Source organism: Mustela lutreola, chromosome 1, assembly GCF_030435805.1.
Source record: "Mustela lutreola isolate mMusLut2 chromosome 1, mMusLut2.pri, whole genome shotgun sequence".
NCBI classification, from domain to species: domain Eukaryota; kingdom Metazoa; phylum Chordata; class Mammalia; order Carnivora; family Mustelidae; genus Mustela; species Mustela lutreola.
Genome location: NC_081290.1, coordinates 157,329,688 through 157,349,945, shown reverse-complemented (window position 1 = coordinate 157,349,945; position 20,258 = coordinate 157,329,688). Strand labels below are relative to the sequence as shown.

The following is a 20,258-nucleotide window of genomic DNA, read 5'->3' as shown; positions in this document are numbered from 1 at the left end:
CAATTTCCCATTAAGAGTCTGTTTGTTTGATCCCTGGAAATTGAAATGTAGGCACAAGCCTTAGATGAAAAATTAGTCATGCTGCTTTCACCCTAAGCTAGAACAGCTGGATGAGAGCTGAAAGGAAATTTGAAGGGAGAGTTGACAGTTAATTTAACAGACTCATTCTCTTTGGGTCACCTTGGGACTCCTTGTTGGTCAAGGAACTTGTAAATCAACCTGATTCTGAATTTGATTGAAGAAAGTCACTGAAACCGTAATATTGAACTACCTGCAGAGGTGCTAGGAGAGAGATTTTGGACACAGCAATGATGCCTCCTCTGCCAAAGACATCTACGGGGAAACACCATTTAGATAAAGATTAAAACCCATTACAAGACTTTCCCAGGTGAAAATGGATGCTCATAGGGTGCTTGTCGAAGAACCACCTGAAATAGTGCTGGGGGTCTCTCTACTAATTAGCTGAAATAATAGGAAGGCCCCCTCTAGGGTCTCAGGGATCTCCTGGGGCCATGCTGTTTACTTTGCCACATGCCCACATCATACTCCCATTGTCCTGCTTTATCTTCTTTCTATCACATTTATCACCTTCAAACATACTATGTAATTTAGAGATTTATTGCGTATATTGATTGTCTTTGCTCCATTGCTAAAGACAGATTTTTGTGGTTTATTCACTGCTGTGTTCCCAGAACCTAGACAAGTGGCAGGCATAGAATTTCTACTCAATAAATAGCTGTTGAATTGGAAGGAAGGAAGGGAGGAAGGAAGGGAGGAAGAGGCATATAATTATGGAGAGGAGATCTTCTATAGGATTCTGAGGTTTCCCCACCCTGCCCCATCAGAGACATCAAAATAATAATACTGAACTAGCCAAACCTCATTATTTCTAAAAGATGTTTTTTAAGATATCTAAATGTATTTTATTCCACATGCCACAGCAGATCATCCAAATAGCAAGAAATCAGATGTTCCTACTTAAAAGTTCGGTCAGACAATATGTTTGTTATAATAAATGCTGAGTGCACATTCGTGGGAAGAAAATATGGTTGGCCCCTTAAACAGCACGGAGGTTAGGGGCACCAACACCCTGCACAGTCAAAGATTCACGTATAACCTTGGACTCCCCAAATAACTTGCTGTTGGCCAGAAGACTTACCAATCACATAAACAGTCAACTGACACTTATCATATGGTATATGTATTCCATACTCTACTCTGACAATAAAGTTAGCTAGAGAGTAAAATGTTCTTAAGAAAATCATAAGGAAGAGAAAATACATTTGCAGCACTGTACTATATCGAAAAATATCTACTCATAAGTGGACCTGTGCATTTCGAACCTTTGTTGTTTAATAGTCAACCCTATGTCACCTATACCTGTTCCAGGTGAGGCAAGATGTGTAAGTGCCGATTTCCTGCGCTGTTAAAATCTCACAACAATAATATCTACATGGAAAAGGAAGGATCTGGGACTGAAAAAGATACCACGCAAGAAGCATCATGGAGAGCTGGAAAGACCATGGGTTTTAGGATAGGACTGTTGGGCAGGCATTGCGTCCTGGGTTTTGCTCTCCAAAGATGAGTGACCTTTGACAAGTTATTTAGCTTCTCTGAGCTCAGTATCCTCGTCTGTAGATTGAGAATGACAATGGCAGCCACTTTACGGGTTGCTAGGAGGATTAGAACTACCGAGACTATAAACCACTTAGCAGTTGCTCAAGAATTTGATAGTAGCAGGAATAGTAACAGTAGCATCAGTCCATCTACTACATTTTTGGATAGAATGAGAAAAGATAAAAACATATAGCTTTAATAAACAAAGGACAATCAAAGGACAATAGCAAAGAATTCTTGGTGTGATCTGTCAGCATTTAACGGGGGAGCAGCCATCATGACCGTCTTAAGATTAGAGGCTAAATAAAAGAAACATGAAGTTAAATATTTACATTTTGGTACCTCCAGAAAGCAGGACAATATTTTCTCAGCAAGCTCCCGCTGTATGCTTGAAGGAACACAAATACTGTTTATACTCCATGCATGCTGGATGCACTATAAAATGACAGATTGGGGACAGGTCAGAGCAAAAATGTGACAGAGGTAGAGCTAAATGGACTTCTGCAAGTCTCTCCGGGACATAACTTTCTTAAAGGAAAACATGGCAACACTAATTGTACCTAATCACTGTCCCATCACGTTAAGTCCAGCCTTGGAAGAGATTTCGCAAAGCTCTCTAACAACCAGAGGAAACCAGGCTGCAAGCAGCATCCCCACATTAGGAAGAATCTGTAGGCTTCTCTTTGCTGAAAAAATGATGGATAACCTAGGCAGGCATATCATTTCCTATTTTGTGCTTTCATTTTTCAGACCAAATTGCACTAAACCACAAAACCATCGTGTGCCCCATGATCGATGTCATTGACCACAACCACTTTGGGTATGAGGCACAAGCTGGGGATGCCATGCGAGGCGCCTTCGACTGGGAAATGTACTACAAAAGGATCCCCATCCCTCCAGAGCTCCAGAGGGCAGATCCCAGCGACCCTTTTGAGTGAGTAGCTGAGGGAAAGGCTGTGGGAGAGAGGGTAGCTTCCTCATTTCAGGCATGTCAACTTGGGACCCATGAGGACAATCATCTCTAATAGTGGAAGAAAACAGGTGGCAACAATATCCACCCCTTGGAGAAAAGTCAGACCTACAAGTTGTAGAAAATTACAAGTTGCACCAAATACGCGAATCCATCCCCTTATCAAACTTGGCAAAGCATCAGAGGAAGTGTGTGGATGTAAAAATCAGGAAAGGCAGAGTTCACTGAAAACACATATTCTCTTGTAAATAGTCTCTCGGATGGTCCCTTCCTCATCTCAGTTCTCTCTGTCCTTTTGCCTTTTCCCTAAAGAACCATTTAAATTAACTAGTTTACTTTACTCTCATTGGAAAATGATGTAAAATAGGAAGCTGGGTTTAAGCCACGGTTTACACCCTGTTGGGACGATGAGGGCAGGCAGTGTTTCTGAGTAGTGCTCCAACATCTTGAGCTTGGGGAGTTCAATCAAAATGATATATCCAGTGTAAATAATCTTTGATAACCTGGTCATTAATTTAAGTTCGATATAGGTAAGAATTTGTAGTAATCTATTGGTCTCTACAAAGTTAAGTCCTTTTTTTCTTTTTTTTCCAGTGTGGGCATGAGAATTGTGCATGCCAAGAAAAAGAAATATATATATTTAGCTTAGTTTGACCAACTCTTAGGTCCATTAATGGTGAATGGTAAACTTTTTCCAAAAGTGAGCCCAGAGATGGCCCAAGGCATACTATTAACTATTCCTCGTGCTATACCCTTTTGATCACATTGAAGCTTTCATAAATTTGAAACTATCATATAGTTTTTCTTAGGACAAGAAAAATGTCTGTGATTGGGGCTTTGCATACTTTCTAAGGGTCTGTTTCAAATGTGTTAGAATTGATACTGTCTTTTCATTAATATGGGCAGTAAAAGTTTACAGTGGAGAAGCTCCCAAGTATAAGAACCATTTCTATGACACTAACCCCTTAAACTCCAAAAAGTATGTGATAAACATCAGAAAATGCTTCTTATGATTCTAGGCTCTGGAAAGATAAACTCTTGGAAATGCTGGGGGAGTTTCGGAAGACATTTGCCTGATAAAAAGGGAGAAGTAAATGATTCCTTTTGTAACATGAAGCACACTCATCAAGGAACCAGAATTTCTGAAGCCCCCTTCATACTCTGAAATTGCTGGAGAGTTTTTGAGAAGAAATAATAAAGGCCCATTGTTATTCTGGCAATTGCTTTGGCCAAGATTTTGAGGATATTTAAAACTACTAGAAAAGTTCTTTAGAGATGGAGTTTCCAGTAAGCATTTGAAGAGGGCCCAGCTGGAGAGATGTTCATCAGGCTTTCCTGAAGTTAACTATCGGAAAGCCTTGGCAAAGGGGCCTGTAGGGGGTAGGGGGATTTAAAGCCATGTTGGGGGGACGCCTGGGTGGCTCAGTTGGTTGGACAACTGCCTTCGGCTCAGGTCATGATCTCGTAGTCCCGGGATCGAGTCCCGCATCGGGCTCCCAGCTCCACGGGGAGTCTGCTTCTCTCTCTGCTCTTCTCCTCACTCATGCTCTCTCTCCCTGTCTCTCTCTCAAATAAATAAATAAAATCTTTAAAAAAATAATAATAAATAAAGCCATGTTGGGGCTTGGAGGAGGATACAAAAGAACCCTAAATACGGTGAAACTGCCATTAGATGGCAGCTGATAGGGGAACAGCCACAGTCTGGTTTTTACTCCGAGGTGGCCATGTTTTCAGGGCTAGAATTCTTCCATGATGGTTTTCCAAAGACTCTCTAACAGTGACTGGGTTATAATGACCTTCTACTTTATCTCCCCTGCAGTCAGTGAGTGGGGCTCCTGTTCCTGGCAGAAATGGGTTCAAAATGCTACCAAGGGAATCTCAGAATGTGAAAACTAGGAAAGTATTCTCAGTCCCTGCCTTGGCAGTCGAAATTGTTTGTCAGGCGGACCCTGTCTGTGACCATCACCATTATCAGGCACCTTGCTTAAGCCCGGAGCTTGCAGAGTTGGTAACTTTCAGAATTAAATTACCTCTTGTTCCTGTCACTGACTTCGGTGGTTGCTGTCCGTCAAAGACTGCATTCACCTCTTGAATACTACTGCTTTTCTGGCTTTTCAGTCTCTTTGATTCCTCGGAATGTGGACACTTTAGCCTTTTGTAATAAACGTAGCTTCCAAGAGATGTCCACTTTGATCTTAAAAATTGCATTTGCCTTCCTGATAATAAAAGAATGGTTACCCAAGCCGTGATGAGCAGTGTATCAGCAAGTCCATTATCTCCCTAGTCACCTGAATATGCTCGTAAATAGACAGACGTGCTTTAGGCTAAAACGTGCTTCCCTAGATGTCAAGCTTTAAGATACACAGAGTGAATGCCGTCTCTCACATGGACTTTCATATTACAGTAGCTTCTGCAAGGGGTGTGTGACTTTTTTAGGGAGACAGGGAGAGGAAGCTGAAAAGAAGAAAGAAGAGAAGAGGAATATGTAAATTCATTGCAAACCCCAGGACTTTTCATGCAATATATATGCAAACTTTATCTTTCTGTAACAAGTTCATCTTTTATCAAATGTCCTAAGTGGCGAAACCTCCACCCTCTCATTTATTCTGCCATTATTTGAGTTTCCTGAAATTATTGACTATAGTAATGGGTTTTTTTCATCTGCAAATCCTGTGAAATTAGCGAGGCATGAACAGTAATTATCCATGAACTGAATTGATAAGTTCAGGGTATTATATTAATGCATAAGTGTTATTTCTCAAATATTTGGCTTCAGTTAGAATCATATATGGGTCAAGGTATAAACCGTATTTCTCAAAATAGGTTACATGGTCAAAAGAACTCAAAATCCCCAAAATGAGAATCAAGACCCTCCACAATCTGACTAGGGAGGAAAAGGAAAACTCTCAGATAACTTTGAACACTAAGAAAAGATTTACTAGATTTACAAAGGGATCTGCTTTTCAGACAATTTACTCCTAGAATGTGAGAGAAAATGCAATATTCACAGCTCAAATTATTATATGGCAATCACAATTCTAATTGGATTGAATACGTCTGAAAAACATTCTTGCCTTGTGAAAAAGAGAATGCAGTACTCCCTTCCTTCTGATGGCTTATATCATGATGTGATGCTTTTAGGAAATTCTTGCTATTCATGGCTTTTATAAAGATTCCTTATTCCTGATTTATCTCTAATCCAGGGCACTTAGGAATGTAAGCTTTTCCTGTGTGACAAAAACTTAATTTGCTCCTTTAGTAATGATGACAAAGAGGAAGATGTTCTTTTGCTTTCTGACCACTTAACTTACTTCTCCAACCTTATCTCAGCATCTAAAAGTCTAGAAAAGACCAGAAGAAATGATCTCATCCAACTTCCCTTTAATACAAGCAACAACTAGACAATGTCCAAGAAAGATGAATGGCCTCTTCCTGAACTTGTGAGGAAAGTAATACTTGCTATCTCAGAGGACTGATTGACAGAAACCTTTTCCCTTACATTAGGAAATCTGCTTCCCTAATCCCAAATATAGGGATACAGGAACGTCTAATTCGTCTTTGATGATAGAGCTGTTGAAAGTATTTTAAGGGATGTCTAGGTGGCTCAGTCGGTTAAGCATCTGCCTTCGGCTTAGGTCATGATCCTGGGGTCCTGGGATCAAGCCGCACATCCGGTTCCCCGTTCAGTGGGGAGGCTGCTTCACCCTCTCCCTCTGCTGCTTCTTCTGCTTGTACTCTCTCTCTCTGTGAAATAAATAAATTCTTAAAAAAAAAAATATATATATATATATATAAACACCTGCTATGTTATTCCACCAAAAGGAGAAAAAAAAAAACCTTTTTTTTTCCTTTTCTGGGCTAAATATCCCCATGCCTTTCAGGTCTTCCAAAATCCTGTGAAAGTTCATGCTCATTGATGTAAATGTTCGATACAGGTAAATTCAATTGACTCCTGCAGCCTCACCCACGTTTCCCGAACTCGTTCACAAGGATAGCATGAAATAGTCCATCGACTGGATCGGGACTCAGACCCTAATGTATGAGTCTGTCGACCCCAGAAAGAAAGTTAATTTCTAGGGAATTTGCACTCCCCTGGATATCATGCTTCCTTTAGTCTAAGTACTTCAAGATCGATTCAGCAGCCCGTTCAATTTTCATCTTTGCTGTATTTTTCAGAATCCACTTGTAGCCTGTCATTGACTTGGAGACAAATTACCTTTACTCTGTCAGTCTTCCTCAGGCAGATCCACAATTCCTCAAGGACTTCTACAACTTGGAGTTTTAGCCATCGTGAATGGAACTCTCGTAAGCGGTCATTAGAGAAGACAGACGCTTTCTATTTTCCACCCATATATAACACCAATTTCCAAAATTTAAAGAGTAAGGATATTACACCTAGGGGAAGGGGCAGGATAAATTTACAGGCTACAAATGCCCACTCCTTCTCTCAGAAACCACGGACACATGTCCACAGACGCCTCGGTGTGAATGCCTTGGCTTCTCACCGAGGCCAGTGACCTAACCTAGAACTACCTCAGAGTATGAAGAGGGGCACCCTCCGTGGAGCGTGAATGCAGCTGAGATGCGGCCGGTGCTCTGCTCTGAAGGCCTTGGACCCAGGTTTGCACTGACCAGCCAGAAGAAGAGGGGCTCTTTCTCCTTTGGTGGGCATAAAAGCTTCAGTTTATAAATGCAAGGAAGAGAACAACAGATTGAGAATGAAGTGCATCGTTGCCTGGAGAAAACAATTAGCTTTTGTTGTCAGATCTCACAAATTGCATCAATCGACGTTCAAAATGTTAACATCCCACTTGGGCAAATTCCAGTGGGGACTGGGCTCACCTTCGTTTGCCCAGAATTTGAAAGTAAATATAACCTCTTTTACTCAAAACTTATCCCATGTGGGTTTGGACCAAATACTGGTCACCCTGACTTGAATCAGAAGAAGGAAGGAATAAAACGGACTCCCCATGGACAAAGGGACCAGTCAAACCATGGATTTACTGTAAGATGTGAAGAAAGCAAGCTAACTTGAAAGGTCTTCTCCTCTTGATTAGAATCAGGTTTTGCTCATCTTCCTTTGTTTCTGTCCAGCCCCCACCGGGCCACCTTTAAACCAGCACCATCTGCACAGTAGGGTGGGAGAATTTTTTTTCATGCTCTACTTCTCAAGCTAAGTCAATATTCTCGTGAATTTTGCTGTGATCTCCAACTAATTGCTTCCGAACCTTGCCCCCTTTCCTCAAAAAACCAAACGGATGCACACAAACTTCCATAGTCTTAGCTGCCTTGGTCTCACCCTCCAACCAGTTAATTCTCCATGAATGAGGTTTTAAAACTGTAGTCTCAAATTTTGAGGGGATTAGGTTGAAAAATACATTCATCAATCTAGTCTAGTGATGAGTTCCGGAGCGAAATAGGACTTTAGCTTTCCAATACCTTAACCACAGATCTTCCCTCAACAACACATTATTCCAGAAGCCAATTAATCTAACCAAGTAACCGGCCTCATTAAGTCTATGTAATATGCAATACAAACCTAACATTTGTCTAGCATTTCACACTATGTAAAGCACTTCACCACATTATCTAATTGATCCCTTGTAATAATCCATGGCACAGGAAAAAAATAGCTATTGTTATTTTTCCAGTCTTGCAAATAAAGAGACAGTGATAGAAAATTAACTGACTATTAAGAGGCAACATCAGGACTTCAATCGGCATCTCTTTCAGTCATTCAGATCTCAAATTTTAGGTTTAATCGATCTCATAGGATTCAAATCAATGCCTTCTTTCATTCATTCAGACTTTAAATCCTAGAGGTAATCAATATTTTTCCTCTCCTTTGAAGAGACACTTAGGCACCCATTAAGTGAAATAGTTTTATCAATTAATGTCTCATAGTGAGTCTGTAATGAGAGCAAGAAAGGAACCAGATTGCTTCATTGCCCATACTGTGTTCTTACCGGTAGACTAAACTAGAGCTGATAGGTTGAAAATGTCAGCTTTCAGTTTCTTCCTAATGAAGGGAAATGTCAACAATGCCGGCTTCTGGTCTGTTTATAACAAGATCTAATTCAATATTTGACAACCGCAAAAGGACAAAATGTTTAGGGAAAAATACTGTCAAATTCCTAAATGGTGTCCCTACTACAGAAGGGAGAATAAAGGAACAGAAATGGCTCAAGGGTCTTAAAAACTAATTAAAACATTGAATAAAATCAATCTTCCTCAAAAGCCCAGGATGAAACCCACTGAAGATTCTTTTTTAAACGTGAAATAAAATGTTGTAACCTGACAGAGACGTTTCACAGCAAACTTGTTAATTACTCATCTCTCCCCTTTGAAGACGCCTCCCCATCCCTTGCTCTTTCTAGGCTCTTTGGTGGCCACAGTCTTGGGTCTCTGGAAGACTCACCATCTCATAAAGAATTCTTACTAATGGGTCATGATAATATTTCTCCCTGGTCAGGTCTGCTCACCAGAAAATGTCTTTCTCTCCTCCCTCTCCACGGGGAATGATCTTTCCCTTGGGAAGATGATCCCTACTATTTTCTCCTTGCTTTAGCATCCAGAAAAGCATTAGCAAGTTAATTTCTAAATCAACAATCACTGTGATTATTCTAATGGTGTAGTCCAGCTGTTCTTTTCTTTGCCTTGCTCTCTTGAGATCTCTTGAGGTTTCTGAAGTGGCTCTGGCTCTTCAATGCCCTCTTCCTGGTTTCTGGGCCTACCTTTGTACTTTTGTCCCTTCTCCCATGAAGGGTCACTAAATCACTGGAGAACTGGTGGGTTATACTATTTGAAAGGAGGTGAAAACTTAGGCTTTCATAGTAAGAGATTTTTATCCCTATTTACTAGTCACTTGGACTATGGTTCCAGTGGGACCCTGGAACACCTCCACTTTTCTCTACACAAACCTTACCATGACTTTTGTTCTAACTAGCCCCCATCCTTTTTTCTATGGTAACAGCTCTTCTTGAACCTTGGACTTTCAACTCTTATTCCTGCTCTTGCTTTGCTAATGCCAGGTTAATTAGCCCCTTCCTAGCCAGCCTGGAGGCTGAATTTTCATCTCAAGCACCCCTTGGACTAATCAGCCAATCACCTCTAGACCTCAAGTGCCATGCAATGGTTATCAATAAACCTGCACTACTTAAGACTTAGCAATGGCATCTATGGGTCAAAGAATGGTAGAGCTCACAATGGATTGATGACTTTTTCTTGTCCATTTACCCATTCTTTCAACCATTAACCACTTTGCTTGCTTCCCAAATGGGTGTCCTGAGTCCATCTTCCCATCTCATGTGTGATGACTGTTTTCTGTGTTCTCCTCCGACTCTCCAAGATGTGACTTGATTCTAACTACATTTACTCCCCATCTGGATTATTTTATGGATTCTGCACTCGGTAGTATAATCATCCTCCACCAGATCTCCTGTTTGTGGGCTCCCCAGCCTTCTCTCACCAAAGTTCTATTAGAATTTACCTGAGGAGAAAACTGCCATGAACCTCTGAAAGTATTGTCACAGCCCCCTTCCGAGTCCCCAAGCTTCAGCAACATTTACTCTATCTGTGACACCATCACACCAGAGTGTGGCAGAACATAACAGAACCTTCTGCCATCACCCAACTCTCTCTTCGTCTCCCAGAAGATAGGAATATAGACCCAAGGCCTACACACAGTCGGCTTTGTTTTCTTACATGAGGTTTTCCTGTTAAAATATCTGCTCCAGCTCTGCTGTCCTCTTCACTTCCTCCTCTGGGTGACCCCTCCCGATAGTCCCCTCTAATTACTGCTAACTTGGATACTAGAATGGACACTCTGTGAGGTCAGGAAGGACTGTTTTATTCAATTTATTCAGCCCTACATCATGAGTACCTAGTCCCTGCCCAAAACAGGCACTCAATAAATATGTATTGAATGAATGAAATAAATATGAAGTTCGGGAGAGGAAATGACCCGACAAGGTTCTGTGTATTTGAAAAGGGGTGACAGTTTTTCAGAAAAAGCTACCAGCTTGAGGATATGCTGTGGCACAGTATTTGCTAAGCACCATATTTGTAGGGTTTCTGCACACAGACTCATTTGAATACAATGGCCATTCTTGTAGTGTGGTAGAAAATAAAGAAAAATAAATAAATTCTGGGTGAAACCAAACTTCAGAAGACTTTTAGTCTACACGCAGAATAAAGAGAGATGGTAAAGGAATGTTTTAGGAAAAGCTATCTGGTAGCAGGCCTTCCTGGAATAATTTCTATTAAAAACAACAAAACCATTTTTAAAACCACACTCAGAAGATAACAATCTTTAACAAAGAAGCAAGTTCCCAATAAAATAATGGTACTGATCTTTCAGTTCTATCTATTTCTAACAAAGACCAAGAAGCATCTTGTGCTGTAAGAATCTCAGGCTGTCTACAGATGCCTGGGTGGCTCAGTAGCTTAAGCATCTGACTCTTGATCTCAGCTCAGGCTCTTATCTCAGGGCTGTGAGTTCAAGTCCAATTTTTTGCTCCATGGAATCCTCTTAAAAAACAAAAAATCTTGGGTTGTCTAGATTCTAGACAACACCCACAACCCAATGGGAGCAATGAACTATGAGCAGGATGCCCAAAAGGCCATACTTGAGTGCAGGCCTGGAAGGACCAGTGGTGAAGAATATGATCTTTGAACTCGGAGGTGGATAAGCATAACAAGCCTGGACAACGTGTACAAATCTGAAAGTCTAGGTAAGAAACAAACCCTTACATGTAATGTTCAGAGGAAGCCTTGAATGTTTATATTGGAAGAAAGGATGAATAGTAGAGTCTGTATCCAGGAGTTGGCTGGCCATGGCTTGATTATGCTAAGATGATATGGGACCTGAGCAAAGAAGCAGAGGAGAGAAGTGTTTATGACTTGACCCAAAGGGCTGGATAGTGAGCAACCGAAAGTCTCTAGTCCTAAATTCTCTGCACAGAAATAGAACACATGTGGCTGCAAGGGCAATTGGTCAGAACCTAAATCCAAATATATATATATATATATATATATATATATATATATATATATATGTGTGTGTGTGTATGTCTGTGTGTAATCATTATTATTATATTATATTATATTATATTATTATTTTATGTTTTGCAATTGTTATAATTATGTTATAATTATGATGGTTATATTACCAGCATATACACAATGACATATATATAACTAAACCCAAGTCATTTTTCAAAGAAAGTGGATACGTATGAATCATAAGAATGAAAAAAAGGGACGAAGCCTGGCTTTGAGTCTCTGCTGGTGTCTGCTGGTGTGGGTAGTCTTCGTTCCAGATCACATGTAGCAGGAGGTGAGTGTCTCAGTCTGATCGGGCTGCTATAACAAAATATCACACATTGGGTGGTTTAGAAACAACAGAAATTGAGTTTTCATAGTTCTAGAGATGGGAAAGTACAAGACCAAGGCACTGGCAGATATAGTGGTGCTGGGAGCCTGCTTTCCAGTTCAGACAGCTGTCTTCTTGCTGTGTCCTCACCTGACAGAAGGGGCAAGGAAACGCTCGGGTGCCTTTTTCATAAGGGCGCTAATCCTGTCCACGAAGACTTCATCCTCATCACCTAATCACCTTCCGAAGGCCCGACTTCTAAATGCCGTTGCATTGGGGGTTTAGGTTTCATACGAATCTGGGGGACACACACATTCAGTCCACAGCAGTGAGACTGTGCTCAGACATGAGTCATACATACAGCCGAAAAGACTCAGAAATGAGGCGATTCCTATCTCAATCTTCTAACAAAATTAGAACAAAAATAAAATGCAATAAAATAAAATATATTAATGTATTTACTCCCCCTGATATAAATAGAAATGAGTTATATTAGAAAAGCAATATACTTTTATTAGCTTACCTATAACTAAAGTAATCGGTCTTTACTGTTTGGGATTCCAATTATCTATTTCTTGTCCGGAGCAGTACCTACAGTGCGGCCATACTCACGGAGACTCTGGCTTTAGTCAAGACCATCATTCCTCCCTTCAGAGAATTAATCAAGCAATGGTTATAAAGCCAAATGGCAGGGATGAGGTTTAGTTTTTTCTTCCTTCCTTTCTTTCTCTTTCTTTCTTTCTTTCTTTCTTTCTTTCTTTCTTTCTTTCTTTCTTTCTTTTTATCCCCTATTTCCTGGGTAGATCCATCTGGAAATATGTTAAGAAAAAGAGATTGTTTTTGCTCCTCAGAGTGCCAGTAGAAATTAGACAAAAACAATTTTAAAAAAGGAAGTTACATGGCATAAGTCACTGGAAAGGCAAAGGCCCAGTCATCTGTCAGGTAGAAGGACCCAGGCTGGCTGGGCAGTGGTGAGACAGAGTCTTTGGCTATAGTCTCGGACCCAACAGTGACCTAGAGGGCAGCTTCCAGGTTGAACCCTCTTCAGTCACAGAACTCTGTGGCAACTCCAAGATGTCTGTTGTTTATATCTCTTCCTCCTACGTTTTGGCTTATTCTTCCATCGGTAGGAACAAGAATGGAAGACAAAAAGTGAACGTGGCCTAGATCTTGCTTAGGATCAACTGAGCCCCAGCAGGGGAGCAAGGAGGTTCACAGGGCCAGAGAGTTTTTCAGGCTGCACTGGATTGGGAGGAAAACTTACCCAGGGTTTCCAGAAAGGGTACATAAAGGAAGAAATCGAGCAAAGAAGGATAAGTTAAAAGTAGAAATGAGACAAAAAAGGAATTACCTCATTAGCAAGAAAAGAGGAAGCAGGCCTAAATGCATAGGATTGGAGGCTGACAGTGCAGGGCAAGGCTGCGTGTGGCCAGCAAGGGAAATTTGGGGTCTATGCTTCCACCATGCCAACGTGGGAACAGACGATGTATACCCTCGACTCCACAAGTTTAAAAGTTCAAGAAGAAAACAGACCTGCCAAGTATTTTTCATTTGTTTCACACTGCTCCATGAACTGAATTTTAAATTTTTGTAGTAATAGAAATCACCATCTGGACAGTAATTCCAGCATATAAAACAAGCTTCAGATATCCAGTCACAACCCAAATGCACAAAAGTGTTAACCTTCATCCCCGTGACCGAACTCCGTGGAAAGGCAGAGCCCTCCTTCCACGAGAGCAGGTCTGCCTCTGACTCCTACAGGGCCCAGGGCAAGAGCCCACAGGAAGGCCCAGATGGCTCATGTCTAAGCATTTAGAAGTTATAAACCAAACTAGCACACTACTGAATTTTGCTCTATCCTGCTACCTTGAGAAAATACCATAAATCAACCTGGAGGGCCAGGTGTACATGTGGAATTCCTCTGGAAAGTTCTCCAGGTTATTACAGCAGCACACGGCAATGGCTAGTGGCCCATGGCTAACCTCTTTCTCTTTCTCTTTCCACTTGTTCTGCCTGTCACCTTGACAGGCAGTGGGCACATGCATGTTGAAGTCCACATGTCCTATTCCAACCACAGAAAGAGCCATCCTTTGGGCACCCCCTCGGCTTCAGACATAAACTCCAAACCACAGAAGGGAATGAAAGAAGCAGTCACGGGTCTTAGAAGCAGGCTTGGAACCCTCTGTATAGAAAATAATGCAGATTCCCAGTACGCAGTTTGTAAGAGGTAGGCAGGGGTACATCTCTTAGCCCCCAGGGTGGCCCGTGCTGTGGAAGGGGAACGTCTAAAGTTGCGCAGGGCATAGGCTGTCTTTCTTTCTTGGGTCCGAGGTTATTGGGCAGCAGTGAGCCCTTGATCTCACCAACAAGACACCTTCTGATCTAGAACTTGGTCTTTTAAAGGTGAGTTCCCAGTGAATTCTCAATTCCAAGCCAGTCCATTCAAAACTCTAATTTCGTATCAGGATTGTTTTCCTTTCCAAATTGCTCAGCTCAGATTTCTTCCAGTTTCCTTCTCTCTGGGTTGTGTCTTGGTACATGGGATAATCATGGTAGGGGACATGGGTCATCTAAACCTTTATCATTTTTTGCTAGCTTCCCCTAGATTCACACTGAATGTAGCTGGTCTTTGAAAAGAGGTTTTTGTCCCCACTGAACACCACGTTACAGTGTCCACAGCTGTCACATCTCTGTCATGTCTCCGTCTTGTGCCTTGGCATGAGATGACCCCCCCACCACCACCACTTTGACTCAGCCCTATCTAAGTTCTGAGTTTTTCTTCAGCACTAGTCCCGGAGACCCAGGTGCATGCCCTAACTGACCCCTAGCTTTGGCTGGTTCAGCCCCAAGCTTCAGAGATGGGTCCCTTCCCTACATGGTGTCTGTCCTGTCTGGTGTTCTAGATTTCAAGTCTCGTCGATGTACTGCACGCCCCCTTTCCCAGACATGCAAGAACATCTGACTGCCCTCTACCTATATACAGGCTAAGGGGACCTGGATATTTTCTTCCAGTTTTATTTTTAAAAATTCCCTACAAGTTATGGATAACTAAGCAAAATCTGAGAAACTAAATTAAAGAAATCTAATTCTGTAAACTGTGCTGAGTATAAAAAATAAACTGACTTTGGGAGGCTGAAATAACTCTTTGAAAGACACACACTCCAGTAAATATGTATATGTCTATGACTTCTTAACATTCAAATAAACTCCACGAAAAGACCATTTTCTCAATTGAGGTTACATCCAGATAATTCCACCTTAACTAACATAATATAGTGAATTAAATATAGCGATAAGGTGCACCTGGGGGGCTCAGTGGGTTAAAGCCTCTGCCTTCAGCTCGGGTCGTGATCCCAGGGTCCTGGGATCAAGTCCCGCATCGGGCTCTCTGCTCAGCAGGGAGCCTGCTTCCCTTCCTCTCTCTCTGCCTGCCTCTCTGCCTACTTGTGCTCTCTCTCCTTGTCAAATAAATAAATAAAATCTTTAAAAAAAATAATAAATAATAAATAAATAAAGCAACAAGAAATTTATTAAAGCTACTGCATAAAATAAAAATTAAAAGAGAATTTTACCTAACCATCCTCTTTTGGTTTGTATTTTCAAGTGCACAATATAAAGGAATTCTTAGACAGCAAAGGCTAAGTTTTCCTACCTGAGAAAAATGTATAAGAATGATTGGCAGCGAAAAGACGATGGATAGATTAGATCTTTAGAAACACACTATCTTTTCAATTTGGGATTATTGTCGAAATCTAACCCAGAATGAGACTCCCGTTGCTGTAAGGCTACCGTGGGCCTGAAATAGTCAAAACTGCAGTTGGCGCAGTTTATTGTTTGTGTTATACTGCCACCTGCTGGAAGGAAAGGTAAATTGTTTTAAAAGAAAGCATTGACAAAAGGTCAAAATCCTGGGCTTTGCAAAGGAGGTTTTGACTCTTAAAGGTAATGCGGGGGCACCTGGGTGGCTCAGTGGGTTAAAGCCTCTGCCTTCGGCTCAGGTCATGATCTCAGGGTCCTGGGATCGAGCCCCGCATTGGACTCTGTGCTCAGCAGGGAGCCTGCTTCCTCCTCTCTCTCTGCCTACTTGTGATCTCTAAATAAAAATCTTTAAAAAAAAAAAAAAAAAAAAGGTAATGCACCCTGCATAATCAAGACAAATAACCCCCAGGCCGAATGTCCAAAGTGTCCCAAGCTGAAGAAGGGCGAAATAAACCCTGATTGTAAAATCATCAGGCAGCCCACACTGTGGCATTATTTACTGGTGAGTTAACATAGTGACAAAATCTTTCTGATGATCTCCTTTCAGAGAGTTCTCTTTAAAGAACAGAGGGACAGAAAATAAAGATAGATTCTGGAGATAAATGGCTGGCATGAGAGGTAGAAAACAAGATTGGAAGTCAAAGGGCCTGGGTGCGTTGACTGGCGGTATGATTAACAAAAATCTTCTGCGCAAGCCCGGGGGCCGCAGTTAACACATTTTGATCTAGAACTCCAGCATGGCATGAGAAAACCGAAGCCTTGGCTCTGCTCCCCTTGTCTGTCTGCTGACGAAGACAGAGACATCCACAAACACCTACAAACACGGTGATTCATCCAAAAGTGGATGCTTGTGCAAGCTACTTGGCGTTAATCAGCCAACAGGGACTGGGGCCAAGAAAATCAGAAAGGGTAAGCTCTGGGAGGCACTTTGGAAGATCGGCACCCATGAGGAAGGTGGGAAGAGTGCTCAGGACAGCAAGGAGAACAAAGGACTTTCTGGGAAAGGACACTCAGAAAAGCACTAAGGGAGAAACACATGGGAAAGAGGACGAGGGGGCTCTGGTCAGTCATGAAGGACCAAGGGGAGACATCCCAGGCATTAAGCATGGCCAGACCCCAGGTTGGCCATTTCTTTCATGGGTCATTTTGGAAAATTACTTGTCTGGACCTGATCAATAAAACACAAGGACATTGACCTTGATGATTGCTGAGATGCTAAAGTCATTGCACTAAGGTGCAATTCTGAGCACGAAAAGAAGGCTAAAGGCTAAAGCGATGTCTCTGAGTGAGACTATGCATGTCAGGGGAAATGTTCATACATCCCCTCTCCCAAACCTTAGGACCCGCAAGAAAAACCCAAGCAGAGATTTCAAAAATTATTAATCATCATAACAAAAATGATTTTTTTCATTTGTTGAGTGCCTGTAACTGCCAGTTAATGCCCTAGATGGTTTGCTTTTTTGAATTCGGTCCTCACAGCAGTCTTAGCTAATAATCCTTATTATTTTCATTTAACTGATGAAGACGTGGCAGCTCATGGAAGTCGAATGACTTGTTCGAGGTCATGCAATTGAGTGACAGCAGTGAGATTCGAGTCTAGATCTCTCTGACACCATTCCCCCACAGCAGAACGACTCCCAGATGCCTCACAATTTCTCTACGATACAAAAGCAGGAAAGCTAAAATCTGCCTGTTTCACTGTGTAGGAATAGTGGGAAGTTCACTCTTTACCAAAGGTCTTCAACAAGGTGAAACTGGGATTTTAAAGAGAGAGAGAGAGAATGAAGTTCCACCGATGTGCTCTTTCTGTATTACTAACTTGCTGAAATATTTTAAATTGGATCCTCCTAATGCTTTTGAGACTCTAAAGGACTTTCTAGTTTAACATTTTTTTACTATCTCTACCAGTAACAACCCCCAATTTAATGGGCTGTATCTGTGATAAAGCTTAAATTACCACCATCCTCTCTAAGCTGCAAAGATAGGACTATACAAAAATGCCTCTCTGCAGAGTCTACCTTTGCTGAGCAGAACTAACCCTGGGCCAGTGTGTGGGTGGCCGGTGCTCTCGGCCAGCGTGTAACTCTGGCCCAGGATTAGACAGTGACTCCCCCTGATAGGCTTCCATTCTACTGGTCCTGCTCCCAGGACTGGGTGACAGTGTGGGTGGGTGAGGAGAGGGGGACTTTGTCTGGGCCTTGTTTCCATAGAAACCATACCTTACTACATCTCTCCACGGAGAGAGGATAAGATTGGCCCTTAGCTGGGATGTTAAGGAGTTACTTCCTCTTCCTTATTCTCTTCCCACATCCTATTTCTTCCTGTGCACACCTACCAAATTACCACCTACACCCCGGCTGAGGGCACCCCGAGTGTTCCTTGAAGGACCAGGCCTGTGTCACCCTCCGAAGTCTCTTACTTTAGTACAGGTTCGCCTTTCTCCTCCTCCATGAAAATGCCCATTCCTTTTATGTGATAACACTCAAGGGGTATTTGATGTTAATTTTTCGATTAAATCAATTCATACTAAACTATGCATCTCTAAAGGAATCTTTTACCTTCTAGAACCCGGATGCTTTGTTACCCAAATGAATCCCTCTGAGCACGTGTAGAGAGGACACGTGTATTTCTATAGGCATCTTCCCCAAGACACCATAACGTTTTTTCCAGATACTGTCAAATGAAATGTCATCGTATTACTTCAAAATGATATTCAAAATACAGTTGCTATTATTAATAATGATGCCTTACATTTGTCTAGCAACTTACATTTTACAACGTAATTTCATATGTATTGTCGTATCTATTTTACATGTGAGGAAACAGGTAATTACTGCCTTTTCAAAGTCACATGGTCAAGAAGCAAAACCAAAAACTTCTAACTTGAAGCTTTTTCCATTCAGCAGAAATGCTGTTTCACCAGCGTTCCAAAAAGAGAACAGGAGAGTTGGGTGGTGAAATATGCTGCTCAAAACCAGGAGGAGAGGAAAACAGGGTTCCTCCCAGAGCCACCTTCTAACCAATTTGGCGTCCGTGTGCTTAGCTTAGGAACTTTCTAGTCCAAGTGACCAAAACTCAACTTAGGCCAGCCTCAGTAGAAAGGGGACTCCCTGGACCCACAAAACCCAGTGGTAGGAAAGGCAAGGGCTTCGCTTCTGCAACAGCTGGACCTGGGCCTTGAACACCATCTGGATTCACTTCTGTCTCTGGTCTCTGCCTCTCTCATCTGTGACTTCATTTGTCCAGACCGCCAGACAGCGGAGAATGGTGCCCACAGCAGTACCCGTCTTACCACCTTACAAAAGACGTGACTTGTCCCAGCCAGGATCATGGTTACTCAGTCATCATTGCCTGAGTGGATTGGCAGCCCCATAGAACCACATGGGGTGTGTGTGTGTGTGTGTGTGTGTGTGTGTGTGTGTGTTGGGGTGTTACCAGGGGTGTTCTTCTGGACTGACACAGTAACAAAATCTGTTATGCCGGGAAAATCGGACTCTAAGCCTGAGATTGTGTACAAGTTCATCAATAAGTCTTTTTTTTTTTTTTTTAATTAAAGTGCCCAGTATTTTCTCTTCTCCATATTCTGGAAATCTTAAGTTCATAGTTTGTAGGAAAACAATAATTTAAGGGAGATATTATAACCATTTGTCATTCCAAAGATACTGCTATCAGTAGGTACCAAAGAGCCCTTAAGTTGAAGAGAAACTAGAGAAGATGTCTTTTCTTGTCACTCATTTGTGTCCCAGATACGGTAGGCCCAGGGCCCTGGAGTCAACGGGAATCTGCCCTCATGACCTGAGAATCGCTTTAGGTAGTCCCTTCCTCCTGGCTCTCATCCCCTGCCTGCCTGGCCTTGGCAGGCTCCTCATTCCCTCACTCTCGAGCCCCACCAAGATTAGTAAGAAGGACTGAGTCGACCGTGTGCCATCATTTAGAACTCGTGCGACTCTAGGTCATCATCCTCTCCCCAGAGGAAAAGTTGTAATACTCACCCCATTTAGCAGTAATAGAAGGTTAAAAAAGGACTCTTCTGATATCTTGGAATTATAGCTAGGCTTCGTTTACTTATCAGTGGATAACAAAAATGTGCTGTTGCCACAGGGAAATGCTAAATGCCTTGAGAGAGGACAGGAGTCTGCTTTTCCAGCCCCAATTTGAGAAAAGGCATTGAGGAGAGGTAATACCCTCTCTTGGATGCCGTAGGGTTCTGGAATAGCATCTTCCCACTCTGGGTTACCTCCAGATTTGAGAGTGAAAGTGTTTCCAGGAGAGTGTTGCCGGGCTGGGGAGCACAGAAGTGCACGTAAAGACAGGCTGGTGTCTGGTCTCGTGGGGAGCCATCTGATGGCTGATGTGCAGATTGAGCTGCCTGTTACAGTGGGATAAGAACAGACAAGCCTGTGCTTTAGCTACTTTTTGCCATTTGTCAGGACGAGGATCGGAAGATTTCACATGGGTCAAGTGGGCCAAGAAGGCCAAGAACCAGGCTTGCAATTTCTGTGAAGTACTCTATCCAAGAAAACTGCCTGCCAGGAAGAG

The 20,258-nt window shown here is 42.1% G+C and overlaps 1 protein-coding gene across 1 annotated transcript in view; it reads left to right on the top strand.

The window, feature by feature from the left end:
- The window catches only part of GALNTL6 (polypeptide N-acetylgalactosaminyltransferase like 6), a 1,244,627-nt gene that overhangs the window by 1,034,990 nt on the left and 189,379 nt on the right, over nt 1-20,258 (top strand). Inside the window, exon 7 of the mRNA XM_059177707.1 lies at nt 2,368-2,551. Coding sequence (XP_059033690.1) covers nt 2,368-2,551 — 184 coding nt within the window. The remainder of the gene's footprint in view (nt 1-2,367; nt 2,552-20,258) is intronic.